The sequence below is a fragment of the Trachemys scripta genome, chromosome 2 (genome assembly GCF_013100865.1).
Source record: "Trachemys scripta elegans isolate TJP31775 chromosome 2, CAS_Tse_1.0, whole genome shotgun sequence".
NCBI lineage: Eukaryota > Metazoa > Chordata > Testudines > Emydidae > Trachemys > Trachemys scripta.
The window spans coordinates 150,129,279-150,144,635 of record NC_048299.1 but is presented as its reverse complement, the minus strand read 5'-3'; the positions used below and the strand labels follow the sequence as shown (position 1 = coordinate 150,144,635).

General features: G+C 43.1%; 1 protein-coding gene across 1 annotated transcript in view; it reads left to right on the top strand.

Moving 5' to 3' along the window:
* The window catches only part of LOC117872949 (zinc metalloproteinase-disintegrin-like ohanin), a 43,620-nt gene that overhangs the window by 16,269 nt on the left and 11,994 nt on the right, over positions 1 to 15,357 (top strand). The window contains exons 8-14 of the mRNA XM_034761833.1: positions 3,937 to 4,008; positions 5,503 to 5,672; positions 6,761 to 6,845; positions 8,278 to 8,408; positions 9,777 to 9,954; positions 11,519 to 11,608; positions 12,960 to 13,155. Coding sequence (XP_034617724.1) covers positions 3,937 to 4,008; positions 5,503 to 5,672; positions 6,761 to 6,845; positions 8,278 to 8,408; positions 9,777 to 9,954; positions 11,519 to 11,608; positions 12,960 to 13,155 — 922 coding nt within the window. The remainder of the gene's footprint in view (positions 1 to 3,936; positions 4,009 to 5,502; positions 5,673 to 6,760; positions 6,846 to 8,277; positions 8,409 to 9,776; positions 9,955 to 11,518; positions 11,609 to 12,959; positions 13,156 to 15,357) is intronic.

Sequence of the window (15,357 nt, the reverse complement as noted above, 5' to 3'; positions counted from 1 at the left end):
TAAGACTGATTGGAAAATGTTCGTCAACACATTGACATTTTTTGGATGACAATATACGTGTATGGCCTGGATCTCTGTTGCCCTGCAACTAGTGTCAAAGCCTAACCCACATGCCATCCCCAGTTGCACCACATAAGAGCGCTACAGTGGAATGAAGAAGACCTAAAATCCCCAGTTCTAGCTATGGGAGGATTCCCCTAGAGCAGGCACTGAGGGAGACAGCTGTAAGTCTGTCCTCTGAAGATCCTTCTTAAGCCCTAGCTTATGGGGCGTGCTGGGGCAGGGGCTGCAGAATCCCAGGCAAGACTGCCATAACTGAGACAGACCCCCAGGGCTATCTACATTATATCAGGCGTCCTGGAGCAGGCAGGACCCGAAGGTGACTTAGCCACCATAGTCTTCTCCGTCCCCCTGAGCTGCAGGTTCTGTGCTGTGCCTTTAAGAGGCACAGGGCAGGATATCATATGAGCTAGCTGGTAGTAGTAGGAGGCTGTCACCCTCAATGTGGACCAGCCACATGACACACTTTGACCCTGATCCCACAAGCTGCTCCACACAAGCAAATCACTGTGCCCAGGTGGAACCCCCATCTATCTCAGTGCAGGGGCAGCTCTATGTATTTTGCCGCCCCAAGCACTGCAGTCAGGCAGCCTTCAGCGGCATGCCTGCAGGAGGTCCGCTGGTAACGTGGATTCGGCGACATGCTTGCGGGAGGTCTGCCAGTCTCGCACCTTCGGCGTACCCGCTGCCGAACTGGCGCCAAAACCGCGGGACCGGCAGACCTCCCACAGTCATACCGCCGAAGGCTGCCTGACTGCCGCCCTCGCAGGGACCGGCAGGCCGCCCCCCGCAGCTTGCCGCCCCAGGCACACGCTTGGTGCGCTGGTACCTGGAGCCGCCCCTGCCTCAGTGGGACTCTGTGGAAGCACAGGGGTCCACATGTGCAGAATAGCGTGTAGGATCAGCTCATTAGCCTGTGTGATCCTGACCACCATCTCGTCCCCAATACCTTTAACAAGTATTTTCAGCAGCATTTCAAAGATTTGGGGCCCACCTGAGCAGAGGGAATATGGAGAGGAGCAGAGAGAGTTATGGCCACCAAAAGTATTTATGGGCCAGGAGAGGTTTGCAAATAAAGAAGGAGATTTTGAATACGAGAGAATCGTAGCTGATCGGTTACACAACCTGCTGTGTAGGTAAAATATGGATATTATAAAAAGGCCCTGATCCTGCAAACAAATACGTGCTAAACTTCAAGCACAAGAGTAGTCTCGATTGCAACCAATGGGCTTAAAGTTAAGCAACCTGTGTTTGCAGGATCAGGTCCACAGCTGATAATATTTCTGATAGACACTTTCATGCTTACTGATTCATGCTCCTCTCATCTCCTCACATTCATGCTCCTCTCATCCACTGGACCCAACACTCGGAAGCTACATCACGGATGAATGTGTTTCCATTAACTAAAACAGCGCAGTACCAGGAAAGACGAATCATCTTGGCATGAAAAATAATGAACAAAAACTAGAACAATTTTTTTTCCAAATCGTCGTTTCTTCTTTTTTTCCCCCCCATCAGCATATTTTCTAAGAACATTACTATATTTGGTGTTGTGAAAGTATGACACTTCCATCATATGTCCCAGTTTTCAGGGGGAAGTTTACTCAGCCTTAAATATTTGCCAAAGGCAGAAACTTGACATCAGTCCAGGAGCAATCTCTTTTAAACTAATTTTCATAAAACCTGCTATTACCGTTTTTTTTTTTTTTTTTTTAGATTCTAAGGGCCTCACTCTCATTTGTACTAAGGCCCCTTTCCACCCCAGTGGAAAGGGGCCTTAGAGTGAGTGGAACTTTACTTTACACCTAGTCTAAGGCTCCTTATTCTGCCAGAACAGTGTAAAGGGGCTTTAATGTAAACCAGACCCTAAAAAGACAGGAAGAAACTCAGATCTGTATGAGTTGAGGCTACTTTGTCACCTTTGTACAGCATCCTCTAACACTCTACAAATCTGATTCTTCCTCACTTGCACTTGTGTCAATCAGAATTAAACCAACTGAAATCAGTGGTGAAAAGTGGATTTTGGTTGTGATCAGAATCAGGCCTGGGGTGTGTACCTTCTATTTTAGCACACAAAACACTACCAGATGTAAGTAAAGCCCAATCCAAAGCCAATTGAAATCAAGGAAAGTCTTTCCACTGACTTTAATGGGCTTTGGATCAAGCCCTTCGTGTTTATTATGAGGACTAATGCCAATGATTTCATATTAATAAACACTTATGGTAATGCTACACCTGATAATAAGTGTTTGCAGGCCTCTTAGAGTAAGCCCACCAGACCTCCTAGGCTTGAGAGCCTAAGCCGCAATCCAAATCATGAAGTTCACACTGATATTTAGCTTAAACTCCACTAGCACAATTCTGTCTGCCTGGGCTGGGAGACTCGCTCCCAGCTGCAGTGTAGACGTACCATTAGATATTTACAGGTGCTGGTCATCCTAGTCTCTAGGCACTGTGCATTAAAAATAATAGGTCAGATCCATAGCTGGTGTAACTCAGCATTAATTTCAATGGCACTATGCTGATTTACATCAGCTGAAGACCTGGCTTAATATCTAGAACGGCTGTTATTTGACAAAGAAAAACAAGAATGAGGGACAGGATTTGGGGCCTAATCCCTGAGCCTTAAATTCTCAACCTACACTATTGTGATTACAGTACAGTAGGTGTTGCGGGCTGCAGTACCTATAGTGCTGCATGTAGGTGTATGTAGAAAAGAGACAAATAAGGGGGAATATGATTGAGGTCTACAAAATCATGAATGGTGCAAAAAAAGTGAATGGAGAAGTGCTGTTTACTCTTTCACATGATACAAAAACTAGGGGTCACCTGATTAAATGAATAGGCAGCAGGTTTAATAAAACCGAGAGGAAGTATTTTTTCCACAAAATGAACTAGGGTGACCAGACAGCAAGTGTGAAAAATCGGGACGGGGGTGGGGAGTAATAGGAGCCTATATAAGAAAAAGCCCCCAAAATCAGGACTGTCCCTATAAAATCGGGACATCTGGTCACCCTAAAATGAACATTTACCCTGTGGAACTCGCTGCCATGGAATATTGTGATGGCCAAAAGTATAACTGGATTCAACAAAGAACTGGATAAGTTCATGGAAGATGGGTCCATCAATGGCTATTAGCCAAGATGGTCAGAGACATAACGCTAGGCTCAGAGTGACCCTAAACCTCTGACTGCCAGAAGCTGGGAGTTGAAGACAGTTGAAGAAATCACTTCATAATTGCCCTGTTTTGTACACTCCCACTGAAGCTCTGCTACAGACCACTGTTGGAGACAGGGTCCTGGACATAGGGTGACCAGATAGCAAGTGTGAAAAATCGGGACAGGGGGTGGGGGGTAATAGGAGCAGAAAAAGACCCAAAAATCAGACTGTCCCTGTAAAATCGGGACATATGGTCACCCCACCTGGACAAGATGAACCATGGTCTGACTCAGTATGGCAACTCTTATGTTCTTAACATCACCATCTGCTCTCAAATAGCTATTCACATCTCAACAACTAAGGGGTGAAATTCACTGCTGTGCAGACAGGCAATACAAGGCCTATGCACCACTGAAGTCTCACTTAAATGCACAAAATAGAGCATAAGAGGGGGGACTTCAGTAGGCCTTGTGCTCTCCCTCTGCAAGGGCTGAATATCATACAATGTGAGGGATTTGAAATATACAATATGATACGAACAGGAGATAAATAGTAAACTGAGATCAGTTGCTATACTAATACCTTCATTTCACTTTAACAAAGACCACTAATTTGTGGTGCAGTTTTATTTGAAATGTTTCAGGTCTTTTTTCCCCAATCATTGTTTTATTTTTTCCCCTTATCCTGTTACTGATGCTTTCATATTTATTTTTGCAGTATAGGAAGTACAACCGCAACATGACGAGTATAAGAACACGGGTTTTTGAAATAATCAATTACATCAACATGGTAAGCTGTGTTATTATTAAGTAAAAATGCTACAGAATTGATTAAGTTTTGCAATCTCGGGAGTTTTCTGTAATTACACCTAGAAAAGAATGAAGAAAATCAGATCTGCTGGCATTTATGAAAGTGAATAAAGCAGAAATAAAGGATCAGATGGAAAAAATGAAAGGAGAATCTGTGCCTTCACATCTATAAAAACAACAGAACCATGATATCAAACTAATGAATTTTTTCTCATAGTCCACAATGATTTGGCTGAAAACAACTGTCGACACTGGATCTGATTCTTTACTGCTCCATGCCTTGCACATTTTATTCACAGCAGTGAAAAGGGGGTATGAAATGCTGCCAAATCAACATAGTGGCTTACACCATCTTTGCACTCAAGCAACTTACTACACGAGGTCAAGTCAGTGGCAATCCATGCTCATGTAAAAGGCAAAATTATAATAAATGCTACAAAGGTCTTTTTTTTTTTTAAATTAAAAGACCAGCTCCTCACAAAACCTTTCAATTTCCATCAAATTTTCAAAGAAAATTCTTCCTTAAGAGGAAACTCTATGCCAAGTTTCTTATAGACTGCATTTTTATACAGTTAGGCTCCAATCCTCCAAATGCTTATGCATGTGCTTAACTTTAAGCATATGATAAATCGATCTCATTCAACTCCATGTGCCTGATGCTCATTTACATTAATGCCCCATGTATTATACTGCTCTTAGAGGAGCCTTACTAGCACAGCAGCTAGAGATCTAGTCCCGAATGAATGCCACATGTCTATAATATCCCCTGCTGTATGTTCAGAAGTGAGGGAGAAAGAATTACATACCTAAATCAAATATTTTAAGGAAGGGTTTATGGTGTCAGTGTCTTAGCAATTGTTACAAAGAACTGATTAGAGTTCATTAAAAAGAAGGTGTGAAAAATTTCCACATTTTTTCCTCTCTTAAGATTGTAATTTCTTTAAATATGCTGCTGCAATTCCAAAATGGGACTTATTTTGACAGTTTCTTCAGTTGGTCCAAAAAATTGGGGAGGGGGGAGGGAAGGGGGAAGAGGTGGAATTAAGAAAAATCATATTTTTTCTGGTTTTTTTTTAAGTTTCAAAACTTCATTGGAATTTCAGAATTCAGAAAAGTTCATCTAGTTTTAGAAATGACCAAATGTTATCAGAATAAGTCCCTGCTGTCCGAAAAAATTAGAAGTTACTTAGGGTATGTCTACACTACCGGCCAGATCGGTGGGCAGCGATCAATCCAGCAGGGATCGATTTATCGCGTCTAGTCTAGACGCAATAAATCGACCCCCGAGCCCTCTCCCGTCGACTCTTGTACTCAAGCACCACGAGAGGCGCAAGCAGAGTCGACAGGGGAGCGGCAGCAGTCAACTCACTGCGGTGAAGACACCACGGTAAGTCGATCTAAGTACGTCGACTTCAGCTACGTTATTCACTTACTTCTTCTTACTTCTTCTGTCCACGATCTCTCCTTACTGCAGGTTTATAAAGCCATAAACATTCATGTGGCTTTGATTGGTCTAGAAATCTGGTCAGCTGGGGATCCGTTCACTGTGAATTCTTCAGCCGGCACCACCTTGGACAAATTCTCAACATGGCGTCAAACCAACCTGCTGAAACGGAAGAATAATGACAATGCTCAGTTACTCACGTACGTATCATGTCCTTTTCCACTTCTATTTCTAAATATGCCAGAAGAATTTGTACCCAGAAACTTGTTTACAAAGATAACCAGAGATGCAGTCTATAAGGGTCCTAGTTTTGTCATTTCAGACAGTGAGTTGTAATATTCACAAATTGATAGGGTGAAGCCCTGGCCCCGTTGAAGTCAACGGGAGTTTTGCCACTGACTTCAACGGGGCTAGCATTTCACCTATAGGTTTTTAAGGACAAAAGAGATTGTTATGTTCATCTAGTCTGAGCTCCGGCAAAACAGGAATACTATAAAATGTGGTACCATGCAAAGTGTTGATATAAATGCAAATAAAATGAATGAATAGAGATGGACCTAAGCACCCAGGCATTTTGGAGGGGGGAAGTTTAATATCCAAATGAAGAGCTGGATATGAATTTTGCAGCTGGCTATCTAGCTATTTGGGCGTGAAATACAGAGCTCAGACCCAGATTCTGATCTGAATCCAAACTTTGGAGAGGTGCCCAATTCAGTATTCTGGCACGAGCCCACTGGGCCTGGTTTACCAAAGCACATGTTTACATTTAAGCATGTGCTAATGTCCCATTGATATCAGTGGAACTTAAGCACATACTTGGCATTAAAAATGTACTTAAGTGGTTTGCTGAATCAGGATAAATTTAATCAAATATTTAAATGCTTTGATAAATTTTGTCTTGCAGAAAAGGGGTGAAATCACTCACACACTTAAAACTAAAACAGTGCTTAAGTGCTTTGCTGAACTGGATATATCTGAGCTGCAAAGTTGGAATTCAGATCCAAAATTCAGGATTATTCAGCTGCAGTGTCGTATTTGTGACCCTCAGGGAGAGAGTCAAGGGCACAAATGACAGATAAGTGCCTAAATCCCACTGAAGGCCAATGAGAGTCAGGCTCCTAAGTATTTGTGCCCTTGAAAATCTCTCCCCATCACATGGTTCTGACTAAGGGGACCGTGCCTAAGGGAACTTCCAGTTCAATCAACAAAACCACCAGCAACGTCATCAGATTTGCATCTTTGTGACAGATCGCTGGGCTTCACGCTGTGTGTTTTTGCTTCCTTACAGAGCGATTGACTTTGATGGGCCAACAGTAGGCCTGGCCTTTGTGGGAACCATGTGCAGTTCTACTCATTCCTCAGGCATTGTTCAGGTCTGGTTGGTTTTTTGGGTAACATTTAACCAGCAGGCAACCGTCACTGGAATGGCATTATTTGGGGTACATTTCATTGCTGCATCAGGCTGAAGAGCGTACAGAGTTGTTTATTTATAAACTAATATAAGGGAGAGCAGAACCATATACCGCGATTTAAAAGAAAGGGATAAACGATGGAATCAGTTTTGACCAGGATGCCCCAAATCACAACACTGAGCATCTTAAATTAGAGATGGATGAACTGGTTTGGAAAAAAAAAAAAAAACTACTAGATATGGGCCTAAACCAGAACATTAGATGCAAAACCTCTCCCTGAAAGCAGGGGAAGTTCACCTCTGGACCCAAAGTTCACTGACTGAGCCAAATGCTTTAAAGGACCGAGCCAAATCTCTAAAACCAAATACCCCCTGATTTTTAAAGCAGTTGAGATTTGGATGTGAAACCAGACAGAACACACTTTAGAACACACAGGGGCCAAGAGGTAGCAGCATGTACTGCAGTGTCTGATGGGGATTTTGGAATAATGCAGCACACCTTGACTTTTATGCCATTCTATTATCAAACTGCTTATTTATTTAGATTTCCACCCAAAAGCAACTCCTTACCAAAGAGATAGCCAGCCAGAGTTCCGGGAGCCCTTAGCATATATTTAAAAGCAGACAACCACAAGAGATATAAAAAACATGAATCATCCCTAGCAAGAGTCGTTCTCTTTACCCCTTATCACTTCTCCCTACCACACATCATTTAATAACATGTAAACATATTACAGTGTTAGATGTGATAGACAGAGGGAGAGGGGCCGGGATTTTCAAAGAAGTTTAAGGGATTTAAGTGCCTAATTCCTATTACAATTCAATAAAAAATGTCTGCCTATCTCTCTTAGGCCTGGTATACACTAAGAATATACTTAGATCAGTTGGGGGTGTGATTTTTTCCCCCTGATATAGGTATTCCAGTGTAAACCCTAATCTGAATACAGGTATATTGGTATAAAGATGCCATGTTTTGCTATAGTTTGCTTCACTTCCTGATCCAGAATAAGCTATCCTGGCAGAAGCACTTGTATACCAGTTTAACTGCATCCACACTGAAGGGAGGCAAAGAGTTTTACTGCTTTAACTGTACTGGTATAGTTTCTAGTCTTAAGACTCTTTTGAAAATTCCAGTCTAGAGAGACAGATGGAGAGAGAATTTTGAGCTAAATAATTTTGTTGCTTTCTAATTAAGATGCAATTATTAAACAACTAAAAAAAATCCCTTTCCAGGTTTATACAAAGTAAAATAGCCAGTTCTTCTGCATTTGGGGATATTTATTTTGGGATTCCGATTTCTTAGCCATGTCATTTCTCTTATGCTGTGCTCTGTTCCAAATCGGCTTGCAGGCTTATAGAAATAACTGACAGTTCTATTGTTCCCATCACCTCAGGACCATAATTCCAATCCAATTTCAATTGGAGCCACCATGGCACACGAGATGGGGCATAATTTTGGCATGAATCATGATACTAGCTTCTGCAAATGCAATTCTGGATCTTGTATCATGGCAGCACAACTCAGGTGAGGCATTTGCATCTGCAATAAGGGAACAACAAAGCCCACGAGTGCTTTAAAATACAGCTGGGCCCGATCCAAGTCCCATTGATGTCAATGGGAGTCTTTCCATTTGCTTCATTTTGGATAAGGCTCAGAGTGTACTGTTGAAATGGATCTGTCAACTATGCCACAAACACTTACAATAACTATACCGTGTGAAACAATGCGCCCAGAAAGCATGATTCTTCATGTGTTTGCGGTGAGACAGAACTTACCCGGTCTTTGCATATCCTGTTTCAGATCCTGAAAATCTTGCTTGTAACTTAAGTGGATTTCTCTTGTAGAGAGACCTGCCCTAGGTACCTGCCTCTCCAATAAGCAGCCAATTGAAAGCATCCCTGAGGTTTCCAGTACAATTTTATGTAACCCACTTCTCCTAGACATCAATATTCACAGTTCCCACAGAGGCTTGCTTAAGATTAACTTCCCTTTATACTCGTGATGATGGTTCACTTCCTTTTGTTTGTGTTTAGCTGCAGAATTGCTCTTTTCTCAGCATTTAGTTAATGTGGGTTTGCCGCACTTCTGTCAGTGATCCCATCTATACTCAACTCATCCAGGGCCCACTGACGTCGGCATAAAGACTCCCATTGATGTAGACTGGCTTTGAATCAGATCCCAGCTGATTACAATTTGTGTAGACCAAGCTTGACTCCTCTAGAAATGTGGCTTTTCATTCTGTGTAAGCCTCCCACTCTCTCTCTTCAATTGTTTCACCAGTGTTTCTCTTACAACCACACGTCTTTTATTCTCTCCCCTTTTGTTATGTTATTTTTCTCCTCCTTTTTCATGTCTGAAGCATGGGTGGTTGAGGCAATATATTTTTGGTTAAAAAAAGAAAAACAAATCCTGCCACTTTAGTCCATGTGCCAAAACTCCAGTAAGAGAGGAGGAGAACTTCCTGAGGTCAAACTATTCAACATTGATTTGAGACTTTAGGATGTTGGTGGTTGAGACATAGAGATCCCCGATTAATCTTGCTGCCACAGGACCATAGTAGGGAAAACTGGGTACTTCAGGTGCCAGAAGTAACCACTGTATCACATTGGTCTTATAGAGCTAGGAATTTATGATCTAAGATGATGATCTCTCCATGTTATCAGTATCTCCAAAAAAAAAATTGTTTTTGTTTTTTACTTTTTCACCCCAGCAAAAATATTTGTAAACGCCCAGAAATTAAATTAAATGTTTCAGGTTTTTAAGAGTATTTGGGGAAACTACTGTATTTGATTAATTGGGACGAGGGCATTCATTTCATTCATATCCTATACCCTCTCTGTGTGTTGTTGTGTAATTAGTTGTCACTGAAATCATGTTGATTCATCTATGCAGCTACAACATCCCCAAGGATTTTACTGCATGCAGCCTCCAGGATTTTCAGAAATACATTTTGGACCGAACACCAGTATGCATTACCAATATGCCTGCACTGAAAGACATAGTAGCACCCCCTGTTTGTGGGAACAACTTTGTAGAGAAAGGAGAAGAATGTGACTGTGGAACTCCAGAGGTACCTATGAATAGTTGTGAAAAAATAATATTTATCGAGAGGTAGAAACCCTAGAGAAGCTTCTGGCTCTTTGAACGTAGCCTTGTTTTTTAAGTCTACCTCACTCTTCTACAAGTAACCCCTGATTGTCCAGAGGTCTTGGGAGAAATCTGAAACTTTCTGCTACTTGAGGGTGCAGAAAACTCCAAGCTGCAGAGAAGGTGCCAGATTCTCTATTGCTCTGCCCTTTGTGTAGCCATTTAGCCCAGTGCAACAAGGTTATGAAATGCTACTACTCTGCTTCATACCTTCCAAAGTCCCAGGTTTCATGGGGCTGTTCCATTTTAACTCACAAATGCCCCTGTTCCCAGTTAAAGCGACTCTGGGCTTGGCTTCCCATTCTGGGCTGCAAGCATTATGACCTGCTCCCCGTCCCCCTTCTCCTCCCTGGCAGCCTCTCCCCTCCCTACTCTCCCATTCTCTCCTCACTCCCAGCTTTGCCCCTTCACTGGCCTTTCACACTCCCTCCCTTCCATAAACCAGGCATGTGCTCAGACCACTGGAGCCAAGCCCAGCCAGCCCTGCAGTACAGGAACTGCAGGTGCTGCCAGTGCTGAGTGAGTGCAGGATGGACTTGCAGCTCCCCCGTTCCGCCCCCATCGTCCCCCGCACCAGTATCCCACCTCTGGGGGCAGGACCGGTCCCACTTTAGCCACTGGCAGTGTTGGGAGGTGTGCTGATTTGGTAGCATTTTCCATCCACTTCGCAATTACCCCTACATTAAGGCTCCTTTACACGGTAGTGTAATTGAAAATGAGGCCCTTTGTCTTCAACCCTGAGAAGCAGAGGAACTCTGCAGGAGGGAAGGTTACCAGTCTTGCAAAGGGGGAGCTTCAGTCAGTGCTGCCTTAGGGAGCTCAGAATGCACCTTAAATTAACCCTAATCTTCAATTAAGCCAGCATTACAGCTTGTTGAGTTTTACGTGCTTCTGAAGTATAGCTGGAAGAATCAAGGCCGACCCAAATGAAAGAATTTTCTTGCTCGCTCCCAGAATGAACTTCTGCCAGAATATGCTTCAGTAGCATTTTTCCATGGAATATCCATTCAAATGCCACAAGACACACAGTACAGTCATTAGGGCCACAAAAACAGCTATGTGGAAACATATTTCTAAGAACACCGCGTTTCCAGCTGATTGTCAAGGCAGAATGTGTGTGTTGGGGGACAGCAGAAAGCTGAGTGGTGAGGCGGAGCTGAATTGTAAGCTGATTCAGTTACAATAAGGAAAAGCTGTATGTGATCTGTGCCTAAGAAGAAAAAAAAAATCAGCCGTTCCCTGCACCACTTGATTCTGGAGTTTTATAATCAAGCATGCTTCGTTGTCACGCACAATCCTCCTAAAGAATGATTAGTATCAGTTTGCTTTGCCGTAAAGCCATTTTAGATACGTGTTGTACAAATGCGTCTTGCTCTCTCTTTAAGCGAAGTACAGGCTGTTCTATCAGAAATGTGCTACTGGGAAAAAAAAAAAAAAATACAGAGCACTGTACCGTGCCCATAACTTTCTCTGTTATTGTTTCACAGGAATGCACAAATAACTGCTGTGAAGCTGCAACGTGCAAGCTGAAGCCGAATGTCAAATGTGCATTTGGAGAGTGCTGTGAAAACTGCCAAGTGAGACCCCTTTTGCTCTCAGCTATTTCTTCACATTTTGGTGGTGTTTTTGCGCAAAGCCAGAGGACCCCTTTAAAATGGAACAATGGCTATTATTTATCATTGATGCAGCATTGTAACAATAATCATACTTTGCACTTCTCAAGCACCTTCCACAGGGAGTACCTCAAAGTGCTCCACTGATATTGATTAATTCAACCTGATGTTAATTAACTTAACTTCCCAACATTCCTGTTTGCCTCATCTCTCCAGATAGGTAAACTGATGCATGGAGCACCAGATTCTCAGCTAGTATAAACTGACATAGCTCCATTGAAGTCAGTGGAACCACCCTAGTTTACACCTGCTGAGGCTTTGGCCCAGAAAGTTTATGTAATTCATGCAGTGTGGCTGTGGAAGAGAAGGGAATAAGATCCACATCTGACTCTCATGCTTGTCCCTTAACCACAAGATCATCCATTTCCCTTATATCCTTCCTACTAAGTCATGGGTGGCAATGGTATGTTAAGGACAACTAAATAATCACAGGGCTCTTCTCCAAAGAGCTTGCAGTCTAACTTAGCCATAACACAGCCAGGAGTGCTTAGAAAAGGTGTGTAGGGGAGAGCATAGGAGGTACACAATGCATCATTGCCACTCCGGCAAGGCCCATGGCTGTCCCTGTGTGATATGCCGAATACCTTTTGCTATAAACCGCAAAGTAGTTTATTTGCATTATTATTAACACCCATTGTGCTGGGTTTGCCACATCTCTGATTCTCATAGTATGATGTAGCTTATTTTTTTCCAGCCTTCTTTAAAATGGCGGTTGCTGCTTAACCAGGGATATCTCTGAACCTCATTGGAAATAACAGTAGCCAGCAAATAACTGATCTGCACCAAAGCTAAAGTAATCCTCTCCCTGGAAATTATATTAGGTGTTTCAGAGCAATGGCACATGACTCTTAAAGATCACTTCCTAGAAGCATTTTATAGCTAGCACCAGTGAGTTTATAGGATGCCTGCCAATGTCATTGATTAGCAGGCTCCATGAAAGGGCCCAATGATGCAGTCGTTATATATATATGCACAAGTCCCACTGATTTCTCTGGGAATTGGAAGTTCTACTAGTTTCAATGAGGGAGGGAGGGAGGGAGGGAGGCATGCATGGAAGGACTGCACAATTGGTTCCAGGTGGCCTGGTTTTCAGATACATCAAACTCACCCTTTGCTCTTAATGGGTAACATGGGTGTTCAGACCATGAGAAACTTTTAAGTCCTGTCCAACCCTGGGGTAAGTCCATTGCTGGGTATTTTAAATGACTTGGGGGAATGGCATGCCTAAGACCACTGCGCTCTCTCTCTGCTACAGCTTAAAAGAGCAGGGACTCTTTGCCGACCTATAAAGCATGACTGTGACCTGCCCGAGCTGTGTACTGGCCAGTCCCATGAGTGCCCAGTGGATCGATTCAGAGTCAATGGATACCCTTGCAGAGATGGCCAGGGTTATTGTTACATGGGGAAATGCCCCACCCTGCTGAGCCAATGCATTGCTCTTTGGGGATCAGGTGAGTGGATGCTGTCATTAAATTAATCAGATTGTTTAAGATGAGGGGGGGAGTTTAGGACAGATGTGTGACAATTTGTCAAGTACATTTTGAGAATGGGAGCCAATACGTCAATATAATTGTGCTATGAAGTTATGCAGGTGTAGTCCTAGAGTCTTAACATTCCACCTGTTGTGGAGGGGGCTGTATTTACAGCCCTGTATTTACTTTGTCAGCCCGGTTTATCATCAGGATTAACTGGTTTTTGCAAGTATTCAATTACCACTTTCCCAGCATGGCAAAACATGTGTATAAGGCATGAAGGGACTGGATAGTTTTAAGCCTTTCTTCCACTGGAGAACCTGGTTAATCTCCTTTTCTCATAGTCACATTCATTTAGAAAACAAAGCCCACAGAAGCTTTTTGGAAATCTGTTAATACTTCCTTTAAAAAAGGGAGAGAGAGTGCAGTGAAATTAACCTCCCTTTTCTGTCTTAATGCCTCAGCGCAGATTTGTTGGTACTGAGGTTCCTTGAGTGCTTGTGTGTACAAGCCACGGAGTTTTTCTTGCACCCTACTGGTAGGTCAAATGGTTGATGGTGGCCGGGCTTCAGACTCTCGGGGTGTGAACTGCAGTGTTTATTAGCATGCGCTAGTGTGCTGTACTGTAACTGCCCACGTGGACACTTCCAGCGTGAACTAAAAGGTCCAGGATCACGAACTAGGTATCTTTTTGTTTGTGCCAACGGTGTCCACGCAGGAGAGCTATAGCACCGTATTGTAGTCCAAACTGTGCGGCTATGTAGATACGTACCAAAGGCAACCTCAATGTGGAGTAAGTGAGTTAGTGCAGAGTAGCTACTGGGCTTTAAATTCACACCCTAGATCACTCCTCACTAACTTTTCTTTGTAGAGAAACCCTCAGTATTTGCAGCTGGTTTATCACACACCTCCCCTCCTTCCCCCAAAAAGGAGGAAGAAAGCTTTAAAGATTTCATTCCGTTGGGGTTTTTTTGATTGTTGTGTCGTGTGTCCGGGGGGAAGTTCCGGCTTGAAATTAGACGAAGGTTTCTGACCGTCAGAGGGGTGAAATATTGGAACGGACTTCCGAGGGAAACGGTGGGGGCGACGGACCTGTCTGGTTTTAAGATTAAGTTGGATAAGTTTATGGAGGGAATGGTTTAATGGTAAAACATAGTAGCCAAGGAAAACCAAGCAATGGTACATGAATAGCATAATGGCCAACAAGGGTCAGGCTAGAGACTCTTGCCTATATGCTCGGGGTATTACTGATCGCCATATTTGGGGTCGGGAAGGAATTTTCCTCCAGGGTAGATTGGCTGAGCCTCTGGAGGTTTTTCGCCTTCCTCCGCAGCATGGGGCAGGGATCACTAGCAGGAGGGTCTCAGCCGATTGAAGTCACTAAAACACAGGATTGGGGACTTCAACGGCAGAGTCCAGGGAAGGGTCTTGCGGCCTGCAGCATGCAGGGGGTCAGACCAGATGATCATAATGGTCCCTTCTGACCTTAAAGTCTATGAGTCTATGAGTCTATGAGTGTGCGCTTAATCTAGTATTTTTACACCGCCACTGCATCAGATGATCCCTACCAGTTTCATAAGCTCAGTGCCCCATTTCAGACACTTTTTAATATGCATTTCTGCGGCAAGAGGAAGTTGGAAAACAATTCCTCTTTTGCACAACATTGGAAAAAAGGTAGCCAGGGACTGAGTGGGGAATTATTTACATGATAAATTGAAGAAATCTCTCTGTTTTCACACTGATGTGATGATGATGATGATCATGCTCCCTTTTTACTTAATAATCAAAAAATTGTTTTTGTGGCACTACAGGGCAGGGAGAGCAAACAAGATGCCATTCTCCCTTGCTTATTATCAACAAATTCTAAACTAGGTTCCAACTGCATCATTACTGATGATGTTTTAGAAGACAAAGAACTCAAATTAATCTTTAGATCATAAGCATATTGTGCTTGTTGTCTTAAAATCCAGCCCTCAGAAGTGTCAGCTGCTCTTCACTGGGTATTATTAATTTCATCACACTTAGCAACTCCAATGTGCAGGGCACTGGGCTAACACACAGTAAGAGAGAGTCCCGGTTCCAAAGAGCTTATAGTCAAAATAGGCAATGCATACCCAGGGGCAGCAGAGGTACAGAGAGTGGTAGGGACATGGCCAAGGCCACACAGCAGGTCAGTGGCAA